The 9,788-nt window shown below is 42.7% G+C and overlaps 2 protein-coding genes across 3 annotated transcripts; one reads left to right on the forward strand and one right to left on the reverse strand.

The window, feature by feature from the left end:
• On the reverse strand, positions 1-2,751 carry ACYP1 (acylphosphatase 1). Of its 2 annotated transcripts, XM_048484940.1 has the most exons (3): positions 2,619-2,751; positions 2,201-2,296; positions 1-700 (listed from the first exon to the last, which is right to left on the reverse strand). In XM_048484940.1, exons 2-3 carry the CDS (start codon positions 2,282-2,284, stop codon positions 485-487), a joined length of 300 nt encoding a protein of 99 aa, XP_048340897.1. In that variant the 5' UTR covers positions 2,285-2,296; positions 2,619-2,751; the 3' UTR covers positions 1-484. The 2 variants fall into 2 exon arrangements, with proteins under 2 accessions (XP_048340897.1, XP_048340896.1); XM_048484939.1 differs by lacking the exon at positions 2,619-2,751 and having other exon boundaries at positions 2,201-2,527.
• A 123-nt stretch (positions 2,752-2,874) lies between these two features.
• Positions 2,875-8,362, forward strand: ZC2HC1C (zinc finger C2HC-type containing 1C). Its single transcript, XM_048484938.1, has 3 exons — positions 2,875-3,203; positions 5,180-6,476; positions 7,791-8,362. Exons 2-3 carry the CDS (start codon positions 5,199-5,201, stop codon positions 8,094-8,096), a joined length of 1,584 nt encoding a protein of 527 aa, XP_048340895.1. The 5' UTR covers positions 2,875-3,203; positions 5,180-5,198; the 3' UTR covers positions 8,097-8,362.
• The last annotated feature ends 1,426 nt before the right edge of the window (positions 8,363-9,788 follow it).

A 9,788-nucleotide genomic window follows, 5' to 3' on the forward strand; every position in this document is an offset into this window, starting at 1 on the left:
CCATTTCCTCTCTCCATTTATTTATAAGCCATACTTCTCACTCACACAGAACCTGAAGTGGCTGAAATAACTAAAAACAAAATAACAAACATATTAATACAGATACAGAATAGTCTACAACAGAAACTACCATAATTCAGATGGAATGGGAATAAATCCCAGCCCTCTTATGCCCTTCCAACAGTGCTTCAGATTTATTTTTGCTTGTATGCTGGGGACAAATATATCTTAGCAACGTCTTTATTAATACCTAATATTAACACCAAATATAATAATTATATATACAATATATTATCTTATTAGATCTTTAAGTCAGCAAATTTGTCTTTATCTCAGCAGAATCAATTTAACAACAATATGGCAGAAATACATAGTACCTAAAACTGAAGGAATCTCTGACTGGGACTGCTAAAAGTAAGAGTAAGTGAAAGGACAGCTTTTTGGAAGGACTTCCATCTTTTCTCCTATATTTAATGATCTTCTCTTATTTCACAATGCAAAAGTCACTATATTCTAATTTGGTTATCTTCTTCTCATTGCGAAAATCTGCTTTTTCGATGTGGGACTTGGGACTTCCCGTCTTCCGAAGCCATTCTTTAAGCTGCTGTACTTTGAAAGCAGGGCCTTGGATCTGTCCTTGCACAGTGCCATAGTCTGTATTCTGGACCCAGCCAACCACACCTAACTTTTTTCCTTGCGCCTGAACAAAAGAAAAAATAGGTAAATATAGCAAAATAGACATTGCAGTTAGTCTGAACAGGAAGCTACAACTTTTCTTTAACAGCATCCAACATACAAGGTGAATACGCTGTACCTACCATTTTGTTGTTACTGATGCTTTTTAAAAAGTTTTGAATTGTGTTGTATTTTATGTCTGTAGGAACCATGCACCATCTGTAAGATCCCTGTCCTCAGTTGAGATACCCCAATGTGATTCCCCAGTCTCCTTAGTTGTTTTGAAGGGAACCCCCTTGAAAGCCTAATCTTAAAGAGGATGCCCGGGATAAGTTTCAGAGTGAGAAGTGGGTTATCAGAAGACAGAAAACGCAGAACAGAGGGCACCAACAGCTTGATTTTTTTCCTGCGCCTGCAACATGTATAGACAGGAAACCAGACATTGTTTGGAGTCATGCTGGTCCCTGTCCACCATCCTGGGTCCTACAACTGTAATTCCTTGGCCACCTGTCCCCCAAACCCATATTTTTCCAGTAAAAGCATTTTTGTATGCCTAGGCCAGGGAAAAAGAGTGACTGTTCCTGAAATGGAGGCTCAGTACCTTCCCCCCACCCACCCCACCCAATGACAGATAAAGTGAATGAACCCCACTCCAATCCGAGGGTACCTCTGTGCAATTGGTAGTCGTCACAAACAGTTTGAGTTTCAAGGGAATGTGACTAATGAAGGGTCATTCCGCTGATATGTTGTTGCTGTAATTCATTGGTCCAAAACTGGTGCCTTGCCACCCCTGGTCTCCATAACATAATGGCACCCAGTGGAGCAGAACCGCCCCCTGGTGTTGATAACTTATGGTGCACATGCCCTGCCAGTTCCCATGAGGCAAATATTAGCCAATATTTTGGGGATCTCCCCCCCCCCAGTCAAGTCAAGAACATCTGAGACTGAATGAAAAGAAGGTTCAGCCACAGAAGGTTCAGAGTCAAGTTTTATGTTTTGTGATTATGCATTTGCTCATTGTATGGATGCAACGGTGGTCCAGAAAGAAAACAGAAAGGAACTAAAATTAAATCGAACCTCCTGTGATCCTGCGATGGTTAAGGCTACAAAGCCAGCCACAGATGCAGGTGAAATGTCAGGATAAAGTGCTACTAAAACACAGCCATACAGCCCGGAAACCACACAACACTCCAATAAATTATTCGTTTGCATTTACAGCTACTCTCTCCCTTTTTTCATAATTCTATTTTGGGATATTCCTACCCAGGTCTACTCTTCTATATACAGACTACGAAGTCTTGCACTATTCCTTTCTGGAACCCTTTTATTTTCCCTTCTCTGTGTCCAACTCGGTAACACAACTAAAATGCTATTTGTGGAAAGATAATCTATAACTATTTTAAATTTTAAATAATTACATAATATAAATCCTCCAGGGCTCTCAAAGTTAGATTCTCACCAAAGAGCAGTGCAGGTGCCAAACAATAAAGGCTGCCCTGGGGACACTAAAGGAGAGCACACCCACCTGTGTGTGTTTGCGAAAAAACACCCCTTGGACTTTCCCAGACACTTCATAATCCACCGAAATGAGGCCGTCTCCCTCAGCCATAGCAGGTACCACCTGGATGAAAAGGAGAAGCACAGTTAGACAGACTAAGGCACGCAGAAACCAACTCCATTTCCACCTTTTCCAATGCAACAGTGCAAAGTGTTTGCGACTATTCTCCACCGATCGCAGCATAAGGAAGCCGTCTGAGTAGGCCATAGACATCGTGAGGCATTGGACTGCCTTCCCCTATAAGGGCAGGAATGGGGAAGGCAGGGAAGGTTGAAGGGCAAAGGTATACAGGGGGAATGAATACAGCTGGGACAGTCTTGCAACAGACTCCGCCCATAGTTGCAGCCCTGTGAGCAGAGTAAAGGGCGGGAGCTTTAAGACTTGCCTACTAAGTAGCTTCTCCGAGCTCTATCCAAAAGCGCGATGTTGTGCTTATTCTCCCAGGCAGCTGCTCAAGAGCCAGGACGCGCAACGAGCTCAACCGCCGCTAACGGTTCAGGACTTGCATCCCATCACCATAGAGTTGCCCTCTTCTCCGAAGGCTAGAGAAGTCCCGGAGTCTCTGGTGATAGCCACGCTAAGCCTCGGAGGGAGGCGGGGGAGGGGGCTTTTCTTAGATAAAACGCCGGCCAGAACGGCAGATAATCCGAATCATAGAGACTGAATAATTACATTCCGGGGAAAAACGAAAGACGGAAAAATATTGTTTGGAAACCGGATGTAGCGCCCGCGTGTGCGTTGCTAGGCAACTGTGGTAAACGGTCACACCTGGCGCTGGAGGCTGAGATAAGAATAGGAGGGCGGAATGAGGTCTGGCGGATGGACGGAAGAGAAGGGGGGCTTTTTGGAGCAGCCTGGCGAGATAAGTTGCTTTAGCAACCGAGCCGCCATTTACATCCTTAAGGTTCTGTGCGGAAGGCTGGGGCCCCTTACTGCTCATTGTACGGAACTGAACGGTCAAGTCCCTGCGGTGAGTATTGCTTTGTGAAATGTTTTGGTTTAAAATCTAACGAAGTTCTAGCTTTCAGTTTGGGGGTAGTGGGCTAGAATCCCCCCCGCCATGGAAGCTGTTGAGTGACTTTACACCAGTCACATACTACTTTACAAGATTATTCTGTGGATAAAAACAGGGGAAATTCTCCCGAGGGAGAAAGGCAGGGTTTAAATGAAACAGATTTAGTTGCAGAGCATTTGTGGTGTAGTGGTGAAGATTGTTGCACTAGTATCTGAAAGACCCAGATTTGAATCCTCGTTCGTCCCATGGAACCTCGTTGGGTGATCCTGGGCTACTCTCTCAACCTATCCTACTGCCTCACAAGGGTTGTTATGAGGATAAAATGGAGGAGACAGGAATGATATAAGCTGCGTTTGGGTCGCCATTGTAAAAAAGGCAAAATATTAATTAAATAAATTAGGTGTGTTTAGAGCTGGGGTCTCACCTAAGAGACCAAATAGCCAAATGTTATTCTTGGCTTCTCATAAATAGTATATGCATTTAAAATTAAGTCTGGATTAAACTTCAGCCTATTCACCCTTAGCCACTTGATCACACGAGTCAGTAGCTCAGGAAACTTAGATATATGCAATTGATTACCATCAGCACACTAATGATGTCTAGCTCCAAATAAATGGACAAACATATTAAACAACATGAATATAATACAGAACCCCATGGCACTTTGCAAGATAACTCTCAGGATGCTGATTCTTAATCTTTTACCACTATGGTCAGAATTATTTTACTCCAGCCCAGTTCAATCCATGTATTTTCTCATCTTGTAAACAGAGATTATGCACCAGATTAATTAAAGCTGTCTCTGTTCCATAACTAGACCTGAAGAAAGACTGGAGTTACTCTGCTTCCATTGTAGATAAATGACGGGTTCAAAAATCAGCCTGAATTTTCTGATTCAAATGATTATTTAATAGAAGATATATTACTGCTTCTTTAACACCCTTGAGAGAACATTCTGAGATAATTAAATGTTAATGATTTTCATTGGATGCTTCCTTATCTAGTCAGGATAGCCTGGCTCCCAAGTATTTACATTCATAACCCATAATATTTTCTGTACTATTCCCAAACTAGCGTCCAACTTGGATTGTACCTGATATCATCAAAAATATAATGCAGAAGCACTATAGCTAATTGTTAGTTCTCTTTTATTTAGAGATACCAGTCCAGGGGTTTTCAACAAACTATCTTAAATAATTAAGCTGGCCACAATTCTGCTCATGCAGTGATGGCAGTAATCATAGCCTGTTCATAATCTTATGAATTATCTCAGTGGGATCCATCATATCTTCTACCAACAACACTGTAACCATCATCCCATCTTTAAGATGTGGCTGGTCTGATCTGTGTTCCCTGGAAGCAGAGGGACAGAAGGGAAAATCCTGATCATAATCCATATGAAGAAGGCATAATCATATGGTAGACTGTCCTTAGTCTGGTGTTAGGACAAACTTCTAAAATTTTACATTGTGTACATATATGCTCTTAAGCTATCCAGAGCTGAAGGAATTCTAATAACTCTAACATTAGGAAGCACATAGGGTTAGGGCTAGAATTAGAGCAACTGTGCTTTGTGGGGAAATTGGTGTGTGTGTGAATGATTAGGTGCTAAATCTCAATTCCCCCTTTCTTACCCCTTTCCTCAGCTCTGTTGACAAATTTACAAATGCATAGGAGAACAGGGCCCCCAGCTTGCCTGGGAGTGCTTGAATAACATTTGTGCAAACTTTGGGATCCTGGATATTGTACTGATTTCCAATATGCATTTTGTGGATCACTCTTCAAGGCCACTGACATTATCTGCACCTTTATAATTGCCCTGTGGGACTAGTGAGTCTTTCCATCTCCTTTGTCTAATATAGTGGGGGAAACAAGACAGTAGAATGAGAGCGCTAATCACAGTACATACTTAGCTTGTAATATTTCCACAGGCTTTGCTATAAATGCCGAATGGCTCAATTGCAGCTTTCTGTGTGTTCTCATGCGGATCCAATGGCATCCAGCCCCAGTCTTCCTGCAATAAGTCTGAAGAAATGTCATTCAGAGGCTCTTAGAGAGCAGCCAAGGTTCGAACACCTGCAGACTAATATCCAGCAACAATTCCTGTCCAACAAAGATAAGAAGCTGAAAGATGTTTGCATCCAAAAAGGCCGGAGTGCTTCCTGTTCTGACCCTGCAGAAAGTAGCCAGCCAATTTCAGAGAATGTGGGCTTCCAGTCTGCTGGCCCTCATGACTGGTACCTCAAGAACCAAGCTAGCATTCTTCCCTCCCACTGGAGAGCCAAGCGGAGAGAAGGTGTAGACAGGGCATACCCACTAAGACCAGTCTTCCATCAAAAAGCTGGTAATGGGGCCATAACTAGTTCTTTGCAAGATGCAAGCCCGCCAGCTACACAGACTGCTTCCCCTAACATTAGTTCAGAGAAAAAAGGAAGATCACATGCAGTCAAAGCCCAGCATGTTGGAGTGCCTTGTTCTTTTTCAGTAGAGCAGTCATGGAGAGCAGCTGCTTATCCAAGAAGGGCTGAGTCCAGCTACATTCAAAAACTGGAGGCTGCTGGTAGGAATTTGGGGGAGGAGATCCAGAGAAAGGAGGCCCTCCTCAGGGAGAAGCTGATGAGAACAGAAGAGGAGCTCCGGAGGATCCAGTGGGAGAGGCGACAGGCAGAGGCAAAAGCAAGGAAGGAACATGGACTATGGATGCCTGAAAGGAAAGCAGCAGACATTTCTTGGGTTCAACTTTCCAGATCTACAGCCCAGCCAAGTGATGATCAGTGGAAGAATGTTCCAAATAGCCCTGTAGCTTCTAAAGAGACAACCCCAGTTCCCTCAGAACTCCACATGGAAAGGCTTAAAAAACAACGGTTGGTGGCTAGCAACAGTAAAATTCAAGGAAAAGTTTCCCAGGAAAATGCAACAGCTCCTTGTCCCGAGCTGGCTTCCAGGCATGACCAGCCTCCAACAACAGTCCCTTTAGGACAGACTGACAGCATGGTTGCAGCAGCACCACTACCACCAGCATACGTGGATGCAGTAAGCAGTGTAGAAGACTGGGGTGAATGTAGTTTTTGTGGACGGAAGCTTTACAGCGCCAGGTTGGAGAAGCATATAAGTATCTGCAGCAAGAATCACAGCTCCAAGAGAAAAGTATTCGATTCAAGTAAAGCCAGAGCAAAGGGCACTGAATTAGAGACGTTTAATCTCTTGATGGGCTCAGATGCCTCTCAGGTAAGGCTCTGATTTATTTATATACTATTTCTTCGTGAAACCAAGTGCCAAGCTGTCTCTGATACAACCTTTAAAAATATAACCAGATCAAATGCTCTCAGACCACCCTCTAGTTCCCACCTTGCCTAGCTAAGGTTCAATTCAGTTTTTTTTCCTTGGAGTAACCCTTAAAGCCTTATGTGTGCTGCAAGTCACAGCTGACTCACAGCAACCCCAGCAAGGGGCTTTCAAAACAAATGAGAAGCAGATGTAACTTGCTGTTGCCTTCCTCTGCAGAGTCTTCCTTGGACTCCCTTCAAAGTACCAACTCTGCTTAGCTTCCAAGGACTGATGGGATTGGCCTATACCAGGGGACTGCAGCCTGTGGCTCTCCAGATGTTCATGGACTACAAATCAGCCTGTGCCAGCATAGCCAATTGGCCATGCTGTCAGGGGCTGATGGGATTTGTAGTCCATGAACATCTGGAGAGCCACAGGCTGCAGTCCCCTGGTATAGGCCGTCCACATACTACAGATCCCTGGCCTATACCATGCTGCCTTCCCTCCCAGAATGCCTTATGCACCTTGATAATCCAAAAGTACCTTTAATTTCCACTTACTCGCTTAAATGCATTTCCACGTATAGTGACTTCCAAACATTAATTATGCTGAGCAAAAAGTTTGAAAAAATAACTGGAACTCAGTAAGATTTTGATTTAAGGCACTGCCTTGTCCAAGAAAAGTATAGCTTCTTTCATAGTACAGGAAGTGCCATAACTAATTAAGCTCAGCCACCGACAATTAATCTGTAAAAACCATGCTAATAAAACAACATTAAGGCCAGAAGCTTAGTTGGGTACAGCAAAGAATCATGGGGATGAAGAAAATATTCAAACTTGGTCATAGTGCAGACTGTAATGGAGCTTGAACGTTTTCTTTTTCAGAAAGTCTGTGCAATTTCAGAAAGTTAGTTCTGTTAAATTCTTCTCAGTTCAAGTGATTTTGTCTGTACTCCAACCACAATATTCAGATATTAAAAATAGTGGTGCAGTTGGATTAGAGAGAAAGTGCAGACCTGCAATGGGACTATAAGGAAGCCCCCAGGACTTTTGGAAGAGCACTTTGTCGATATATGTTCCATCTCCAGCCCTGCATCCTGGGGCTCCACTTGTTTAACTGCTTCAAAGGATTAGGAATTTGCTGCATTAGAAATGTCCCACTTTCAGACCTGCGACAACTGATTTGGCTTTACATCATACACAGGCAAGAAAGGTTGCACACTTTACAGTGACAAAATTACACTAATGGTTTTCTTTCTCCCCTTTGTTACTACAGAAAAGAACTTCAACCAAAAGTATTGATGCTTCCAAGCAAAGCAGTATGCAATCTAAGCAAAGCGGCTGGAGACAGAAGCATGAGTCTTTTATCAAGACACTGCGTAGGGCTCGTGAGGTGCAGCGAGTAATTTCTAAAGGGGGAAAGGCCTCAGATCTTCCCCCAATACCTGCCATGGAAAACCCAGACTACAAATTGTGCCCGTACTGCACACGTCAGTTTGCTCCTAAGGTGGCCGAGAGACACATTCCCAAGTGCAAAAACATTAAGAATAGACCACCACCGCCACCACAGCAAAAGAAATAACAGGCCCAGATGAATACTTCAACTGAAATAGTTACATTGAAACCACCTGCCATTTCCTTCAGTTTGACTGGACAAGTAGCAGAGAGCATGCTAGTGGATGTGGCTTTATTTTTTTAAAACAACAACGCAGGTGAAGTTTGTAAACCTACAAGCTGTGAGTAGATTATTAAATCTCTCATGTTGTATATTAGGGTCAGTACTTCTTAAGAGTTTAACTAGACCTAAGGCTGTATTTTCCATTTCCCTAATATCACTGACTGATCCCAGTTATTTTGTGTGTTTCTTATCCAGAAGCCCTTTCACTTTAAACTGAAGCATTTACATCTTTTGGTCCATCCCTTTTACACATTGGATCAGTGTACGACATTTTAGGCTCTTGGAAGACATGTGTTTAAGAAAAACATTCTTTGTTCTTGGCTGTTGTGTGTTTTCTGGGTAGTGTGGCCGTGGTCTGGTAGTTTTAGCTCTTAACATTTTGCCTGCATCTATTCACATCTTGCTGTGACTTGCCTCTGAAAATGCCAGCCATAGATGTAGGCAAAATGGTAGGAGCTAAAACTACCAGACCCCAGCCACACAGCCCAGAAAACCCACAACAGCCAGTTGATTCTGGCCATGAAAGCCTTCGATAATATATCCTTTGTTCCACTATGTAGAAGCATTGCCAGGTGCAGAGCCAACTAAGTTCTCAAAACTGAAACACAGACTTTACAGTTATTTAGGCTGGCCACTGTAGTAAGGTGCAGTACCTTCAGGGCAATACCTACTTGAAATAACTCATTCCATCCCTCTCACATCTGGGTTTTAAAGCCAGTGTTTTTCGTTCCCCTGCAAATTATAGTAGATAGACACTTCTTCAGCACAGCTTTTACTGCCCTTGTTCTCCTTATTTGCTGTACACCCTGGCTGGCTAGATGGCACAACTACTAATTTGATGTCACGAGCACAGCTCACCCAAATGCTTACCTTCCTAGATATACAACACAAAGCTTTAACAGAATTTGGTTTGTAAGAATACCTACAGATTTCCTGTGACCTACATTTTCCAAGTGCAGGCCAAATGTGTAGTTTTAATACTGTTTTAAAGATGGCAGGTTTAAAAGGGGTGCTGTCCACAAACTCCTATCTCATCTCATTGGTTATAAAAAATAGCTTGGAGATCACTGGAGTGTTTGGTTTGGGAAAACTTAGAATGTATGATTGACGATAGCGTGTACTTTGAAGAAACTTTTGAACTAGGAATATGACACAACAGTTGCAAAATATTCCAGAACTTCAGTTACTAACAAAATCCCCAAAAAGTTGATGCCAGTACAGCTTTTTCGATGGTTCATAGACTGTTGCCCCTTTTGAGTGTGTTCAGATCAGATGTTATCTAAGTAGCAATGCTTTTTTTGTGTGCGGCTCTCATACATCCACCTAGGAAAAACATGTTTTTAAAGGAGTTCATGAAATATATCTAAATTCAGATGCTGTTTCTCTTGAGTAATGGCTTATGATTGGTCCTGAGACAACTTCAGTTGTACTGGTTAACAATATTAATTTAAAGTGGGACAAGGGACATCTTCCCTGTTGTTGCTCTCGGATCTCTCAGTGGCCTTTGATATAGTTAATTGCTCCATTTTTAAGTAGTATGTGTGTATGAATTTTTTAGTTGGGTGTCACAAATATGCAGATAAAACTTAGTTCTGC

The sequence above is a fragment of the Sphaerodactylus townsendi genome, linkage group LG02, assembly GCF_021028975.2.
Source record: "Sphaerodactylus townsendi isolate TG3544 linkage group LG02, MPM_Stown_v2.3, whole genome shotgun sequence".
Classification (NCBI taxonomy): domain Eukaryota; kingdom Metazoa; phylum Chordata; class Lepidosauria; order Squamata; family Sphaerodactylidae; genus Sphaerodactylus; species Sphaerodactylus townsendi.